This window comes from Girardinichthys multiradiatus, chromosome 6 (assembly GCF_021462225.1).
Source record: "Girardinichthys multiradiatus isolate DD_20200921_A chromosome 6, DD_fGirMul_XY1, whole genome shotgun sequence".
NCBI classification, from domain to species: Eukaryota; Metazoa; Chordata; class Actinopteri; order Cyprinodontiformes; family Goodeidae; genus Girardinichthys; species Girardinichthys multiradiatus.
In genome coordinates, this window is record NC_061799.1 from 45,263,997 (window position 1) to 45,282,266 (window position 18,270).

Consider the following 18,270-nt stretch of genomic DNA (forward strand, 5'->3'; position numbering starts at 1 on the left):
TGTAACTTCATCAAACTGAGGACTATCTGTCCTTGCCAGGGGCTGCGCTGATGCACACAGCTCAGTCTGCAGAGAAGCAAAGGAAACAGCTTGTAATGATGGTCATCAAAGTACAGAAACATTTATATTCTGACTATAATATATTAGACTGCTCTGATATCAAGAAGAGACAGCTGGACGGGAAGAGGACAGAATGATGATCAGGCAAGAGAAACGAGACAAGAGTCGGTTTGTTTGGCAACAGATTGTCTTCCTGGCGGCGTTTAAACTATTTATTCATATTAATGATGATCCGAATCACTTGAAATGACTGCGGGCTTGATGTCAACAAGTAAAAAAAAAAAAAAAAAAAGCCTACATTTCCCATGATCTCCGTCGCACACGGAAGTACGTCATCACCCGTGACCTTGGCGTTTCTTCCCATTCGGTTTTCTAACAGGACGGCATGGCGAACAGGGAGCCAGGTGTAAGTGGCCTTTTTCTTGAAATTTGTGCTTTTTAACGGAACCTTTTTCTTACTTCCGGGTTTAGTTCGGTAGAACTGCTGTGTAGATTCCCGCGCTCTGCTCCCCTGCTCGTGCCGGTTTAAAGTTCAGCGCGTGAGTGCGGCAGATGTAAGGTGACAGGTTTAGCAGGCCTTAATGAGATGAATGATGCTATACATGGAGGTTCTGTGGTCCAGAACCTACTGCAGGTTCACTGATTGCATCAACGCTTCATTAAGGTCTCGAGAAGCTCTGCTTATAAACGAGCTTCTCCAGGTTCTTTTACGAGATCTGTTCTGGTCCCAACCCAACGAGGTTCTGCTGCTTACACGCAAAAACAACCCGTGTTTAAAATGGATTAGAATTTGTTGGAATTTCTACCCAAATTTGTCAAATATGGAGATGATTCTGTGTTCTCTACTTGAAGCCCAGATCATCAGGGAGGAGGCGTCAGGCCTCCTGAGAAGGTCTTCAACTGCATGGTCATCTGAGAGGTAGATGTGTTTTATTCTCGCAGGGTTTTCTGCAGCAGCTGCGGCAGATCGCAGGCAGGATGTCCTCAGGACCTCGGGGAGCAGGAACTGGTCTCAAACTCCTGATTGGAGCTGGAGCTCTGGCTTATGCAGTCAAGGAGGCTACCTACACAGGTAACACAATCCTCTTAGCCGGCACATCTCCCCATCTGGTCCTGAAAACCCAAAAGGTTCTGGAGTCTCATCTCGGCAAACATATAGAAGAAGCAACAGTTGAGTTTATTTTCACCAGTTAAAGGCTCCTAAAGATGCAGAGCAAAGAAGACAAACAGGTTTGATTTCAGTCCAGTTGGGCTCGGTCCAAGTCAGTCTATATTTAAACCCATTCTGTCTGGTTTGTCTGAATACCTGGAACTTCCAGGATCCTCTGGGATCAGACCGATCCGATGACCTGCGTCAGTTCAGTTGAACGCTTCCTTTTATATTTGTAATAATTTCTGAGGATATTCAGATAAAACATACAGAGCTCTGAATGATTCTGCCTCCTCAGTGTTTATCAGGTGGTACCTCAGCAGAACCATGGTTAGGATAACTTGACGGAACCCAGACACACAAGCAGGAACAGAACGACAGCAGCAAACATCTCCAGCCTGCTGAGAGTCTGGACCTGGTGTTAGAACCTGGAGCGTCCTGCAGGCCACAGTTTGGATCCTTTCTGCTTTATGTTGTAAAATGTTTGGATTATTGTTCTTCTTTGTCTACAGTTGAAGGAGGACATCGAGCCATCATCTTCAACAGGATTGGTGGGATGGAGATGAACACAGTCCTCGCTGAAGGACTTCACTTCAGGTAGATTAGCTTATTATGACCATTTTATTGAGCTGACCTTGATGATGTAAGAACATTCATGATGTTTGATGCATACTGAGGAGGAGTTATCCCTGCTGGATTATTGCTTATATTCTTTGCTTCATTAGATCAACTTCAGGCTTCTTCTCTAACAGTTCACATGTTTGGATCAGACAGACGAGTCTGAGCATTCCTCTTAACATGGACCCTGGTCCTCTCTGATGCTCTCCTGTTCAGGTCCAGACAGGTGTTAGAAGATGTATGTCTTGGGACTAAGATGGCCACAGAAGGAAGTTTATTCTGTATTTGTTGACCCATTGTCCTGCTCAAAGACCCAATGTCGACCCGTTTTCAGTTTCTTGACAGATGCCACAGCATCATCCACCTTAAAGTGGACATTAAAGCTTTCCCATCTGTGCTTCCATTGCTCTGTGACCCTCGGCATTCTGGGTAATGTCGTCATGTGATCTTCTGCTGCAGTGAGCCTCTGTCCATCCGGCTAAATATGACATCAGCTCTTCTCTGGGGGGGTTGTGGTAGTCCCGGCGGTGGTTCTCCTGGGGTTCTTGTGCTTTGGGGGGCCTTTAGATGTCTCTGACTCAGATCTCCTCAGTGTCCGTCCAGGGACCATGGGGCAGGTCTGTGGGTCCTCACACTCCCTTTTGCATATTTTTGTGGAGAAAGCTTGTATACAAAAGCGCGTTCACACTCATACTCACAGGTGTTAAGCTTCAGGTGTTGACAGATACACAGATGTTCTATTTTGGGCTGCACCTCTCACTACGTACATTTTACATTCAGAATTACCGTGTACTATTTTGTTAAAAAAAAAAAAACAGCTGCTGGTGTATAAGCAAGCAGGGTGTAATCTTTTATTCTCTTCATCCTTCTTTCTCTCCTCCACTCTTTTCTCCCCTTTTTCCATCTCTCTCGTATTTTTTAGCTTCTTTTTTACTTTTTATTCCAGTCTCCCTGTCCGTAACAATTGAAATATTCCCAAAGAAGTTTATAATAAAGTTTCTTTTATAAATATCAAGCAGAGCTTTAAAGCATTAGCTGTGATGCTCCGCTTGTGAAAGTAAATCTATTGGGCAACTTCTTGGCACTCAGACAACAATTCTGAGCGATGCTCTGCCGGACAGGACACGGTAAAAAATAAATAAATAAATAAATATGACATCAGCATGAAATATGCTAGTTGATAACACTGGACTATATCAGCGCTCCAAACTGTCTTTTGTGGTATGAATGTTGCACATATTGATGTTGCCATGGCAATACATTTGCAACATATGAAGGAGCCCTACTGGGCATGATGTGCTTCTCACATGTTGGTCCTCTGTATCACAGCAGAACCTCCTGCGGTTTTTATAGCAGAAAAGCCCCATCTGAGTTGAATCCAACTGAAGCACATGGTTCCACCTAAGGGGACCTTGACCAAACGCCCGACATTTCCGTCTGTGATGAAAGGACAGGAAAGGCTTTTTGGCCTCGCAAGCAGCCAGTTGGCATTTAGATGTGGTCTAATGGATGCTATGGAGACCCTGTGCCCTAACACCGTCCTTTAGGAGCCCTGAAGTCCTCCAGCAGTGAGCTTGAAGCTGGGTTGTTCTGTTGGTGTGGCTGCATTTAGACCAGGGGTCTTTAATGGTATGTCCTCTTGTCTTTCTCATTTTGAAAAGTGGCTAAAACAAAACAGCTTGATGTCACATCCTGTTTATTTTTCAGACAGACAGGAAGTCATTTAAACTTATTTTAGAGAGTTCATTGAGGCCTTGCAGCAGAAATAGAGGAATTTATCTTCCTGCTGTTTGGACATTCTTCCCAGGACATCAGGAACCCAGGCGTGCTGCGTGTTGCTAGGAGCGTGCTGCGTGTTGCTAGGAGCTTGCTGCGTTTTGTTAGGAGCGTGCTGCGTGTTGCTAGGAGCTTGCTGCGTTTTGTTAGGAGCGTGCTGCGTGTTGCTAGGAGCTTGCTGCGTTTTGTTAGGAGCTTGCTGCGTGTTGCTAGGAGTGTGTTGCATGTTGCTAGGAGCGTGTTGCAAAGAGCGTGCTGCTAGGAGCATGCTAGGTGTTCCTAGGAGCGTGTTGCTAGGAGCCTGCTGCGTGTTGCTAGGAGCGTGCTGCGTGTTGCTAGGAGCGTGCTAGGTGTTGCTAGGAGCGTGCTAGGTGTTGATAGGAGCGTGCTAGGTGTTGCTAGGAGCGTGCTAGGTGTTGCTAGGAGCGTGCTAGGTGTTGATAGGAGCGTGCTAGGTGTTGCTAGGAGCGTGCTAGGTGTTGCTAGGAGCGTGCTAGGTGTTGCTAGGAGCGTGCTGCGTGTTGCCAAGAGCGTGCTGCGTGTTGCTAAGAGCGTGCTGCGTGTTGCTAAGAGCGTGCTGCGTGTTGCTAGGAGCGTGTTGCTAAGAGCGTGCTAGGTGTTCCTAGGAGCGTGTTGCTAGGTGCGTGTTGCTAGGAGGGTGCTAGGTGTTGCTAGGAGCGTACTGCTTTTTTGCTAGGAGCGTGTTGCTAGGAGCGTGCTGCGTGTTGCTAAGAACGTGCTGCGTGTTGCTAGGAGCGTGCTAGGTGTTGCTAGGAGCGTGCTGCGTGTTGCTAGGAGCGTGCTGCGTGTTGCTAAGAGCGTGCTGCGTGTTGCTAAGAGCGTGCTGCGTGTTGCTAAGAGCGTGCTGCTGGGCGCGTGCTAGGTGTTGCTAGGAGCGTACTGGGTGTTGCTAGGAGCGTGCTGCATGTTGCTAGGAGCGTGCTGCATGTTGCTAGGAGCGTGCTGCATGTTGCTAGGAGCGTGCTGCATGTTGCTAGGAGCGTGCTGCATGTTGCTAGGAGCGTGCTGCATGTTGCTAGGAGCGTGCTAGGTGTTGCTAGGAGCATGCTAGGTGTTGCTAGGAGCTTGCTATGTGTTGCTAGGAACATGTTAGGTGTTGCTTGGAACGTGCTAGTAGCGTGCTAGGTGTTGCTAGGAGCGTGCTGTGTGTTGCTAGGAGCATACTGCTTTTTTGCTAGGAGCGTACTGGGTGTTGCTAGGAGCGTGCTGCATGTTGCTAGGAGCGTGCTGCATGTTGCTAGGAGCGTGCTGCATGTTGCTAGGAGCGTGCTAGGTGTTGCTAGGAGCGTGCTAGGTGTTGCTAGGAGCGTGCTAGGTGTTGCTAGGAACATGTTAGGTGTTGCTTGGAACGTGCTAGTAGCGTGCTAGGTGTTGCTAGGAGCGTGCTGTGTGTTGCTAGGAGCATACTGCTTTTTTGCTAGGAGCGTACTGGGTGTTGCTAGGAGCGTGCTGCATGTTGCTAGGAGCGTGCTGCATGTTGCTAGGAGCGTGCTAGGTGTTGCTAGGAGCGTGCTAGGTGTTGCTAGGAGCGTGCTAGGTGTTGCTAGGAGCGTGCTAGGTGTTGCTAGGAGCGTGCTAGGTGTTGCTAGGAGCGTGCTAGGTGTTGCTAGGAGCGTGCTAGGTGTTGCTAGGAGCGTGCTAGGTGTTGCTTGGAACGTGCTAGTAGCGCACTAGGTGTTGCTAGTAGCGTGCTAGGAGTGCGCTAGGTGTTGCTAGTAGCGTGCTAGGAGTGCGCTAGGTGTTGCTAGGAGCGTGCTAGGTGTTGCTAGGAGCGTGCTAGGTGTTGCTAGGAGCGTGCTAGGTGTTGCTAGGAGCGTGCTAGGTGTTGCTTGGAACGTGCTAGTAGCGCACTAGGTGTTGCTAGTAGCGTGCTAGGAGTGCGCTAGGTGTTGCTAGTAGCGTGCTAGGAGTGCGCTAGGTGTTGCTAGTAGCGTGCTAGGAGTGTGCTAGGTGTTGCTAGGAGCGTGTTGCTAGGAGCGCGTAGCTAGGAGTGTGCTGCATGTTGCTAGGAGTGTGCTGCGTGTTGCTAACTAACCTTGTTGTCTGCAGGATCCCCTGGATTCAGTACCCCATCATCTATGACATCAGAGCCCGACCCAGAAAGATCTCCTCCTTAACTGGAAGCAAAGGTCAGAGTTCACTTTATCCTCCATCACAACACAGATTTACAGGAACCCCTTAATGATTTAAAGCAAGTGAGGGTTAGATCGTCTTGGATACCGCTGGTTATTTATTCAGACTAATCTTTCAACAAATGTTTAAATCATCTAGACATTAATCTTCCTGCATATCTGAAATGAGGCTCTTATGTTGATGTATATAAGGGTGTATTCACACCAGGAAAGTCCTTTGGTCCGCTTGTTTGGTCCGGACCAAAAGCGAACTTTACTTTTTTCATTTGGTGCGGTTTGTTTTCACATTGTACTTTTTTCAAGTGAACCATTACTTGTAAACAAAGCCACGCGGGTGACAATCATCGTTCCCATTGGACAGAAATGACGGGGGAGGGACAGAACACAGACCCGGAAATTGAGGAAAACATCTGTAGACGTTCAGCTCCTCTGTTCTGCATATTTGTGCCGTTATTAAAGCTGCAATATTATTGTGAGGCTGAAGAGCAGCTCATTCAACACAGACTTTGAGACGTTCCATTTATAATGTTGGAACCCCGTCCGAGAATGCGTGATGAACGCCGACGTTCTCTACGTGCAACAAGCCAGTAGCGTTGCTAAGTAACACACAGCTTATCAGGTATGATTACCTTACAACACACACCTTTGCTACCGGCTACGGTGGCTTTTTATGTCCAAAGAGACGTACGCTTTTTGTAGATGGTTCGGATCGGGGCCAGTTTGTATTCAGATCATAAGCGAACCTCACCAGAGTCCGTTTGGAAGCGGACCGAGACCACCTCAAAAAGTGAGTCTCGGTCCGGTTGTTTGGTCCGGACCAGGGTTCACTTGAGTGTATTCACACCTGCACAAAAGGTCCGGACCAAGGAGGGAAACGAACTCTGGTCCGTTTAAACCGGACCAAAATTGGCAAGGTGAATACAGCCTAAAGTTGAAAGTTTCAACCAGTTCAGTTCCAAAGCAAAGCTGCAATTCAGCTACACTTTGGAAAACTTTCGTTAAATTAGGAACTATATCTGCAAAAACAAGCTGTAACTTATGATTGTAAAATACAAATCACAACTAATAATCAGATCACAAGGATGATGAACAGTTTCTGTAGCGCCACCTGAAGCTCTGAACAGTTTATGTGCAGGGTGTGTGGGGTCTGCAGAGATGTTAGCTGCCCTTTTCTTGACCCTTGACCTGTATAAGTCCTGGATGGAGGGAAGGTCAGCTCTGATTATTCTCTCTGCAGTCCTGATTATTCGTTGCAGTCTGGACCTGTCCTGTTTTGTGGATGATCCAAACCACACTGAGATGGATGAAGACAGGACAGACTGAATGATGGCAGTGGAGAAGATGACCAGCAGCTCCTGTGGAAGGTTGAACTTCTTGAGTTGCCTCAGGAAGTTCAGTCTCTGCTGGGCCTTCTTCTGAACAGTGTCGATGTGTGAAGACCAACTCTGGTCCAGGGAAAGGGTGGTTTTAGGAACCGGAAGTGGTCCACAGAACCACTACCAGGCGGGATGTTTTCCTGACATCCACCATCATCTCCACAGTGTTGAGTGGGTTAAGTTCCAGGTGGTTCTGACTGCACCAGTGTACCAGCTGATCCACCTCCTATGAAGACTTATCTGCTGAGCTGCAGTCTTTTCTGTGCCAAACGGAGCTTTAGGTTTATAATGAAAAGTGTAAAATGGGACCAGTGGGTCCAGAACAACATAATTTGTGTTTAGGCATCATAGGTCCAGTTGAAAACAGCAGAAATCCCAATAAAACCAGTTTAAGGCGGTAATAATAAACTCATCCTCCTTTTAGTGAGTTTAGCAGCCAGATCCTGTAGTTGGTACCGAGACCAGCTGAGGTCTGTCGTCAGGTCCACTTAATGCTTCTATGAAGTCAACATCTGACACTGACGTTTCCAGTTCTAACGGTGCCACCTTGCTCCCTCACCCGCTTGGTAACCAGTCTGCATGGTCCAAAAGGGCAGAGATGCATTCAGGAGCAGTGGAGAAACTGAGCTTCCAGTGAGTTGCTTTGGAGCTTTAAGCTGGAATAGATACGATGATGTTTTTCTAGACGCTGCATGTGGAACCACGCGATGACTGTATTAGTTACATGACCCGGTTCTGTGTTACATCTGATGGGACCGCAGCAGGAATGAATGAAAACAGGCCTCAGTTCAGTCAGGAGTCTTAACTCTGTGTTTAAAATGAATATTCTGGATAATCTCGTAACAGAGGACTTGTCTTTATTCCCAGTGTTCATCATTTCTGAGGTCGTCTGCTTTAAATTGAATTCATTCAGATTTTCTACCCAATAAATGGTTATTTAATTGGACCTGGGCTCAGGTTTAAACCCGAAGGGTTTCCTCAGCTGTTCCTGGGAAACGCAGCAGACAGGAAGCTTCTCATCACATTGAGGTCTGTTTGTGTTTGCAGACCTTCAGATGGTGAACCTGACGCTGCGGGTTCTGTCCCGGCCGCTGGCCTCCAACCTCCCCATCCTGTACCAGCAGCTGGGTCAGGACTACGACGAGCGCGTGCTGCCCTCCATCGTCAACGAGGTGCTGAAGAGCGTGGTGGCGAAGTTCAACGCCTCGCAGCTCATCACGCAGAGAGCTCAGGTATTCAAAGAACCAGACTCTAGCCGCTCTCTGAAGGTCTGATAAAAATCGTTTGCTCTTCATCATCTTCTGTCCTCCATCACGCAGCAGACCGAGCATGTTGTCACGTTTCTAACCGTCCTGGTGTTTAGGCCCATGGGAAACTAAGCATCTCATCCTGTCCCACCATCCTTCTGCATGTCCTCCTTCACATATGAACTGATCTTGCTCTGCACGGCTGGTACTCAGTAATATTTCTGATGCTTGCTAGGAGCGTACTGCCTTTTTGCTAGGAGCGTGTTGCTAGGGGTGTGTTGCTAGGAGCGTGCTGCGTGTTGCTAAGAGCATGCTGTGTGTTGCTAGGAGCGTGTCGCTAAGAGCGTGCTGCTAGGCGCGTGCTAGGTGTTCCTAGGAGCGTGTTGCTAGGAGCGTGTCGCTAAGAGCGTGCTGCTAGGCGCGTGCTAGGTGTTCCTAGGAGCGTGTTGCTAGGAGCGTGTCGCTAAGAGCGTGCTGCTAGGCGCGTGCTAGGTGTTCCTAGGAGCGTGTTGCTAGGAGCGTGTCGCTAAGAGCGTGCTGCTAGGCGCGTGCTAGGTGTTCCTAGGAGCGTGTTGCTAGGAGCGTGCTAGGTGTTGCTATGAGCATGCTAGGTGTTGCTAGGAGCGTACTGCCTTTTTGCTAGGAGCGTGTTGCTATGGGCGTACTGCCTTTTTGCTAGGAGCGTGTTGCTAGGAGCGTACTGCGTGTTGCTAAGAACGTGCTGCGTGTTGCTAGGGGCGTGTTGCTACGAGTGTGCTGCGTGTTGCTAGGGTTTGTTGCTAGGAACGTGCTGCGTGTTGTTAAGAGCGTGCTGCGTGTTGCTAGGAGCATGTTGCTAAGAGCGTGCTGCTAGGCGCGTGCTAGGTGTTGCTAGGAGTGTGCTTTTTTGCTAGGAGGTTCTGCTTCAGTTTCCTAGAATAGACCCAAGTTCTCTCTTTGTCCAGTCCGTAAACTCGTCACCAGACAGGATCTTCTCTGCCTCGCTGTTCTCAGATCAGTAAAAGTCAGATAAAGGTTCCAGACGGATGCTTGGATGCAGAAATAACAACGCTCCTGCACTCTGGAAAATCTGGAATAAAATTTCTGGAAAAATGAGAATCAGAACCAGGTTTATGGGCCAGGATTGTGTGCAGAAGCCAAGAGTTTGACTTTGATTTCCAGCGGTCACAACCTCCCGACATTAGTTGTATCAGCTTTAGAGGAGCAGAGTAAGGCAGGTTATGATGGTGCAGATGAGTCTCACAGCGGAGGCTTGATGAAGATGATCCGTCTGTCACATCCTGGAGTCAGTAAACAACCTGCTCTGTCTTCCATTCTCTAAATCAGGTCAGGGTCTGTCATGAAGATCCAGCTGCTGTGGTGGCTTCTGGGTTCCTCCATGGTCGCTTCTGACCTCCTGCACCTAAACTCATCTTCCACCCATACAAATATATTTTGTTCCTCATGGATTCAGTGTCACCTTCATCCCATCTGATCTCTGAAGGTGTTTGTCCTCCATTCTGACTGAGATGTTCCGTTCCTGCAGGTTTCTCTGCTGATCCGCAGGGAGCTGTTTGAGCGGGCCAAAGACTTCAACATCATCCTGGACGATGTGGCCATCACCGATCTGAGCTTCAGCAGGGAGTACACGGCGGCCGTGGAGGCCAAACAAGTCGGTGAGTGGACAGGAGGTCACGGACAGCAGATCATCTGACTTGTCAAACGTGGTGTCGGTTTACAGCACAAGTCATTTTAACGCTTATTTAACGCGTCAGTGACACGATTTTCCCACAAATGTAGAAACTGAAAGAAAACATCCTAATACTGAAGGAACTGGGCAGTGATTGACTTGATATCAGGATTAAAGACGTGAAAGAAATCAACAATTTTAACACAAAATAAAAATATTTCGATGTTAAAGTTTGCAAGTCCAAAGTTGCCAGAAAATGAGGTCAGAGGGGAAGTCTCGGGTCATTGATTGCGTGAGCATTAATGATAAACGGTTCAGGTAGAGGCCAAGTCGGGTTAAAAACAGCGATAATGTGGTAAAACGGTGCATTGCTGGTGGTGGCAGCAACACTACGACAGCAGCCGTTAGTCTGCACTACGTACCTGAAGCAAAGAGGATCAGAGCTGCCTGGATCAGAGCTGGAAAACTGAGGAGGAACAGATGGAGTGGTCCCACCAAGCACAACCAGGTGTGATCAGAGGACTTCTCAGCAAACTGCTTCTAACAAGAAACCTCTGAATTCACCTGAGAAATAATGTCAGAGGTCATTTATCTGACAGGAGGAGGAGAATGTTGAATTAGAGTCTAAAGCCTCGCTGTTGAGTCTGATGGGGAACGGATCACCAATGAAAAGGTTGTTGCTGCTGTTGTTAAACGGATCAAGGCTCAGGTATCTATCAGGTAAGAACGCTTCCTGGTTGCAAAAGAAGAGCAGAGAAGCTATATTTGTTGCTTCATTTGGTGCATTTAATGTTTAATTGCTTGGTTTATAATCCCTTAGTTAACCCAGAAACTGATCTAATTGATCTAATATTAACAGCTGCTAATATAAACACATGTATATATAGAAATATGTGTGTATTTATTAATATCGCCAGATCTAGTCTGTCTTCAGTGAATTATTTTGAAACTCCAGATGTTGTTCTGTTTCCTGGTGGTCTGGTATAATTCATGCATATTGACCGCAGCGTCTGGTGCTCTGCCGTCTGATGAAGGCTGACTTTCTTCTCCTGACTCTGCTGCGTCTCTCTGATGGTGGCTGAAATACATCTACAGAAACATCAGATTCTCGGCTGCTGTCTCTGTTGCTGCCATCGCAGCAGCAGTCAGTTTACTGATGGGGTTCCCCTCGGACGGCAACAAGATGTCACTAAAAATGCCTTTTTAGTGACATTTATGACCATATATCTCAACTGTTCATTTCAGTGGCATGAATTTACTTTTTAAAATATTTTAGCAATGTTTCCTGTGCCTAAAGGTAATTGGGTTTATCATGAAAATGTCACCGGCGCTTTAAGGTTTAATGTTAATCGATGAGTATGTTTGTTCTTTTTTAGCCCAGCAGGAGGCGCAGCGAGCTCAGTTTTACGTTGAAAAGGCCAAACAGGAGCAGAGGCAGAAGATCATCCAGGCTGAAGGAGAAGCTGAGGCTGCAAAGATGGTGAGCTAAAGATGTTCCTGAAGTTACAAGGTTCACGGTTCTCCTCTGAGGTCCTTTTCTAGAACTTTTCTGCTGGTACCGATCACTCAAAGCATTTCTACACATCAAGTCCGATTCCTGCAGATCCCTGGTGACTTGGACTTGGGTGCCTTGCTCAAAAGCCCATCTACATGAGGCATTAATGAAGCTGGAATCAAACGTAAATTATTTTCAGCGTTCTGGGTTTTTGTCTTTCGGCAGAAACACACCATCAGATTGTGGGCCCGGGCTGTACCAGAACTTAATTATTGTCCGCATTTTTTAGTTGAGTCTGGAACAGAAAATCCTTCAGTTGTTACCTGAAGGTTTTGGGTCAGAACCGACTGATATTTGGAACCATTCATAGTTTTATTTCACCTCAACAAACAAACCCTGTTCCATCAGCATGATGGTGCCTCCACCGTGTTTCATTGTGGGTATGGAGATGAAATGTAGGGTGGTTTTGGGTTTCATCGGGCCATAATACGTTCTCCCACAAGGTTCTGGAGACTTTGTCTGGGCCTGGATGAAGAAAATGATTCTACCTTGAAGCCCTGATCCTAGTCCAGACGTATGGAGAACACAGCAGAACTTCATCACCTGCAGAACGGAGCCAGTTCTTCTGGTGTTGCTGTGGGCCTCTTTGCAGACCCACTGACCCGTTTCAGTTTAGTCTTTCGGATCATGTTGGAGAAACATCTGCTTCTCTCTCTGCTGAGGATTTCTTTGCATTTTGAAACATTTTTTTCATCTGGAATAAAAAGTTTGAAGTCAAACTTTTTCAACCAGTAAATGTTTTCCTGACGTCTGAAGAAGAGAAAACCGCGAATCCACGTCTTCCACTTTCTCCACCGACCTTCTGACCCTCAGGTCTCCTGGTCTCATCTGGACTAACTCGTAGCTCTACTGAAGCAGAGTCATAATTAATTATTTAAACTTGATGATTATATGCAGCAACATTTTATTCATTGATATCAACCCATGAGGAGAACATTTTCCACATCGGTCCCACAGAGCTGCAGATGCATCAAATTATAGTTTTCATTGAAGAAGAAGAACTTCTACTATTAATTGGATAAAAACAGAATTGGCATGAATGAGACTTTAGGTCCGGTTTGTGTAGGTAAAACACATCAGAACCAAGCTGTTCTGAGCTCCTGCTGCAACGTGTAACATGTTGCTGTGTTTCACCTCATGTCTGCACCTGTGAGTGTTCAGAAATCATCAAACCTGGGTCGGAACCAGCGAGCAGCTTTGATGTTTCAGCTCACAGAGAGCGGCTCGGCCCGCTTCCTGTCCGCCCCGGGCCGGCCGTATCTGCTGCTTTTGTTCTTCTGTGACAATGGTGTGAATGCGCTGACGGTCTGTGTGTGTTTGACAGCTGGGCCAGGCCGTGACGAAGAACCCAGGCTACCTGAAACTCAGGAAGATCCGAGCGGCGCAGAACATCGCCAAGACGGTAAGAAAACAGCAGGATTCCTGTTTATTTAAACGGGCCGGGTTCAGAACATTTAGATCTGCAGGGAAATGTTCCAGTTCCTCATCTGAGCTCCAAAAACAGCTGAAGAAGAGACAGAAGGGCAGAGTTTCCCACCTCAAATTCAGACAAGTAAACGTAACACAGAGCAGCAAAACCCGGCTGTTAAAGACGAGATCCGGTTTATACAGTCGTATCTAAACTAGAACCTTTTTTAACATCTCTTCATTAGTTTGAACAAATAAAAGACCGACCGGTTAACATCTAAGGCAGCTGTTCAGACCAGATGACCTCAGAGCTAGACTTCACCCATTTGAAGGATCAGGAAAATGTTTCCATGTCAACATGAGAAATCCAGCTGTGCATCATAGGCTGTAAACAGCCTTTTCAGCTGATTCCAGAAGTGCTTCCTGCAGCATTTTATATGCAGTTTGTCTTTGAGAGTGAAGACTTCCTTCTGGAGCCTGAGGTTCTACGATCTGCCCACCAGGTGGCGCCAAACCACCAGGAATCGGCCTCTTCAGGGTAGAAACTAAAACGTTTCCTGTTGTCTTCTAATCTGACCTTCGACCTCTGGTGACACATTAGCTGTAATTTAATATCTTTATATCTGAGGATCCTGCAGCAGAACATTAAAGCAATGAAGAAACGTAGAAAGGTTTTTTATGTGGGAGGAAACAAACTGATCTGATGTTGAAACTACCTGAAAATATGTGGAACGAGTAAAATAATGACAAGATAACTGGTTTTATTCATATTCTTAGCAGTTTCATGCTCATATCATGTATGAAGTGGAAGATAAATGGTTTTATACATTTTCCCAAACAAAATTCATTCATTGCATGCATTTATATTCAGCCCCCTGAGTCAGAACTTTGTAGAACCACCTCCGGCTACAGGTCCATCTACGGACCTTTTAGGGGTTGTCTCTACCATCGTTGAACATCTACAGACAGACATATTTTGTCCATTCAAAGTCCTGTTACAGATTCTGGGTTAGACTTTGGTCTCGACTTTGACTAGGCCATTCTAACACTTGAATCTGCTTTGATCTAAACCATCCCATTGTAGCTCAGGCTGTTGTCCTACTGGAAGGTGAACCTCCACCCTAGTCCCAAGTCTTCTCTGACCCACAGCATGACGCTGCCACCACTATGTTTTTCCATTACGTTTCAGGATGATCAGTTTTCCTTCTCCATATATGGTCCAATCAGAGCACGTCTTACATGTCTAGTGACAATCTGCAAGCAGGACATTCTTCTTGTTCTTCTACAACAAATACTTGGTGTTCAGGATATTTTCCCTGGGCTGTAGAACTCTGCAGCTCCTCCAGAGTTACCATAGGCCTTTTGGCTGCTTCTCTGATTAATGCTGTCTTTGCTCGGCCTTTTCGACACCTTTCACCTTTCCTGACCGTCTGCTGTGATGTCTAACGTTCTCTAGAGAACCTCTGAAGCCTTCAGAGAACAGCAGCATTTAGACTCGGCTGGACTCTGGTTACTGATGAGTTGAATTCTTCAGGCAGTTGGTTGAACTGGATTTTCATTAGAGGTATAAGGGTAAAGGGGGCTGAATACAAAAGCATGCCACACTTTTCAGATTTGTATGCTAGGAACCATGTATTGTTTCCTTCCCACCTTCCAGTTCTGCAGAAGTTTGTGTGGGTCTGTGAGAAGATGACACCCTGTGAAGTTTGGGGCTATAATGCAACAAAATGCTGCTGTTAATTTACAGTAAAATCTCAACAAACCCAAAGAATTTGGTGCATCTTTGAGCTTCAGAACCAGCAGGACATGTATGACCCGCAGTAATCTTAGAAAGAACCCATTGTCCTGAGTGTCCTGACAGCACAAATGTTATCGAGTCGGGTCCTGCTGCAGTTTTCCCGTCTGGACGCAGAGCGGACCGAATCGGCTCCCTGTTGACAATGTTTCCTTTGTGCTTGACGGATCCAACTTCTCCACCTGTGTTTTCCTTCTGCTCACCGCTGTTTGTGTTTGTTTGACCTGCAGGTGGCGCAGTCCCAAAACAGAGTGTACCTGAATGCTAACAGCCTGGTGCTCAACCTGCAGGACAAAGAGAGCTTCAAGTGAGTTCCCTCTCTTTTCATCATGAAGCTTGAAGTTCCTTCTGAAGGTTCATCTGAACACAAGCAGACGGGAAACAACCCGTTTCTGCCGGGACCGTCCGCCTCGCTGCTGTAATTACTACAGCGCTTGTGTTCAGGTGATCCATATTATCACCACACATGGAGTGAAATATTTCAGCCATTCTGAGTCTGAGAAAATTGGAATCCTGTGGAAAAGGTTCATTAGAGACTCACGGTGTCACATCCTAATCAGCTGATTAGCTCCAAGCACCTGCAAAGGTCTCCTGGACATTTAGATGGTCTCTCAGTCTGGGTCCGTAGGAGGCAGAATCATGGGGACGACTGCTGACTGGACCGATGGTCAGAGGTGCTGTCACAGAAAGTTAAGTGTAAGGAAAAACTGGTAGGAACATGTGCATCAGGGAGAACTGCAGCCTTGAGAGGATTGTGAAGCAGAATCTGTTCAATAATTTGTTGGAGCTTCACAGGGAGTGGACTCGCTGGAGTCAGAGCATCAAGATCCACTACGCACAGACGGATCCTACATGCATGTTACCTGGGCTGAGGAGAAACAGAACCGGACTGCTGCTCAGTGGTCCAAAGTCCTCTTTTCAGGCATTTCGTTTGGAAATCAAGGTCCCAGAGTCTGGAGGAAGAGTAGAGAGGTCCAGAATCCATGTTTCTTGAGGTCCAGTGTGTAGATTCCACAGTCATGTCGTCTGCTGGTTCTGGTCCACTGGGTTTTCTGAGGTCCACAGTCGACACAGCCAGAGACACCAGAATGAACAATGCAGTAATTCATGCTAAAGGAGCCCAGACCCGGTACTGGGTTCATAGAAATGAACGTAGTTTTCATAAACCCGACATCAAATATCATTTTTATTGATCTGATGTCATATTCTAGTTTCCCAGCCATGATGAAGCTAAAGTTTGGTTTTCATCGTCTGGATCCAGAATCCCCAAAGACAAGAAATAAATTCTAGAAATATTTCCCTCTATGATGAAACTTCAAGATGAGGGACAACAAACATGGAACCTTTTAACGAGTTCTTTCTAGATGTTCTGAGTTCATGGAAATGTTGGAGATGTTGCTGAAGTCCGTAACCCTGGAGCTTTTATCTTAGAGGCTTTTACTCTCTGAGGCTCTGACCGAAACTTGATTTCCTGACTTTGATCTATCGTCACGGCAACCTGCAGGAAGGTGAGACCCTGAGCTGATCCGCAGGTCCGTTTGGGTTGGGTTTGTTCTGAAGTAGGTGGATTAACGGGAGCTTTACACATCATGGGGATCGGCTGCTGGTCTTCACGGCCTGCCTCCAGCTCCCGGTGAGTTCTGGATCAGCTAAGACAGAACCAGAAGACTAGAACTGGGTCATCACTGGACCCAGTTTGTGGGACAGCCAGAAGAACCATTCAGAGATAATTCCTCTGATCTGGTTCTTCTTAGAAACATGATTCATGTTTGAAACAAGAACTTTAAATCTTTTCTTTATTTCAGGGCTCAAGAACTTCTTCAAACCAGGATTTATGTTACGTTTGTTTTCACATGTAAATGATGCTGAAGCGGCGGTTGGTTCTCCTCCAGAGCGCTGGAGAAGCAGCGGTTGGTTCTCCTCCAGAGCGCTGGAGAAGCAGCGGTTGGTTCTCCTCCAGAGCGCTGGAGAAGCAGCGGTTGGTTCTCCTCCAGAGCGCTGGAGAAGCAGCGGTTGGTTCTCCTCCAGAGCGCTGGAGAAGCAGCGGTTGGTTCTCCTCCAGAGCGCTGGAGAAGCAGCGGTTGGTTCTCCTCCAGAGCGCTGGAGAAGCAGCGGTTGGTTCTCCTCCAGAGTGCTGGAGAAGCAGCGGTTGGTTCTCCTCCAGAGCGCTGGAGAAGCAGCGGTTGGTTCTCCTCCAGAGCGCTGGAGAAGCAGCGGTTGGTTCTCCTCCAGAGTGCTGGAGAAGCGGCGGTTGGTTCTCCTCCAGAGCGCTGGAGAAGCAGCGGTTGGTTCTCCTCCAGAGTGCTGGAGAAGCAGCGGTTGGTTCTCCTCCAGAGCGCTGGAGAAGCAGCGGTTGGTTCTCCTCCAGAGCGCTGGAGAAGCAGCGGTTGGTTCTCCTCCAGAGCGCTGGAGAAGCAGCGGTTGGTTCTCCTCCAGAGCGCTGGAGAAGCAGCTGCTGCTTCCTTTTTAGAAATGCTGGTTCCTGTCCTCCTTCGGTCCGGATCCCAGGGAACGGACCGGGTCAGAATCAGTACACCCTCATGTTAAACGCTGCTGAACTTGAGTGTTCTCGTGTTTCTGTTTCAGTTTGTCCTTGCCCATCAAGTAAGAAGTTTCCTCCTCCATGCCGGTTTTCCATCGTTCCTTCAGTTTTGCATCAGGAAAACTCCACACCTGCTCCCTCCATCCAGCGTTCCCGTTTAGAGCCCAAACAGAACTTCAAAGAGCGGATCCAGTCAAGCCGGTCCTCCAGAGATGAGAAGAATAAACCCTGAACCGTTTTCAGCCGTTTTCTGTGTGAAGAAGTGGTTCCTCTCAGCTGAAACCCGACGCTTCTGGAACTTCCTCTTCACAGAAAGAGGAACGTTGGACTTTCTCAATGTTCTCAGCAGTTACTCATCTTTACATAATGTTTATCATCAGCTGCACGGAGCCAGAACCATGGACCCGGCAGGAAATATGGACAAACAGCTGATAATTCATGAAGCAGATTCTGTATTCAACCATGGTCGTCTCATGCAGGATAAGTCCTACCAGGGCTCGGTCCAAACCCGAATCACACACACAGGTTCAGCTCATCTAGATGTTCTGTTTCCCTTTAAACGAGAATATTTGAAGAATTAAAGTGATCCTAAAACACGACCCTGAGGTTCCTCCAAGTTTCTCTGAAGCAGAACTGCTCTTCCTGGGTTCTGAGACAGAATATGATGTTTCTACCGGTCCAGTACCCGTGTAGTTAACTGGTGTGTATTGGTCCATTTCTGTCATTACTCTGGAACTGGAAGAATGATGGAAATAATTAAAATGTTTTAATCTTAAATATAATTTATAATTGATTCTAATTATCAGGTTTCATTTGCAGAATAATTCTATTTAGTTTGGTTCTGATTCTGTTCTGGTCAGTTGACTCTCATGAAATGTGACAGAATCTGGGCTCTAATAAAAATGGTTCTGAGAAACTTCCA

The 18,270-nt window shown here is 47.0% G+C and overlaps 1 protein-coding gene across 1 annotated transcript; it reads left to right on the forward strand.

Moving 5' to 3' along the window:
- Positions 1-327: 327 nt before the first annotated feature.
- Positions 328-17,947, forward strand: LOC124870303 (prohibitin-2-like). The gene is made up of 10 exons (XM_047368902.1): positions 328-466; positions 1,003-1,132; positions 1,723-1,807; positions 5,675-5,754; positions 8,181-8,365; positions 9,906-10,035; positions 11,426-11,529; positions 12,929-13,006; positions 15,037-15,113; positions 17,393-17,947. Exons 1-10 carry the CDS (start codon positions 446-448, stop codon positions 17,412-17,414), a joined length of 912 nt encoding a protein of 303 aa, XP_047224858.1. The 5' UTR covers positions 328-445; the 3' UTR covers positions 17,415-17,947.
- The last annotated feature ends 323 nt before the right edge of the window (positions 17,948-18,270 follow it).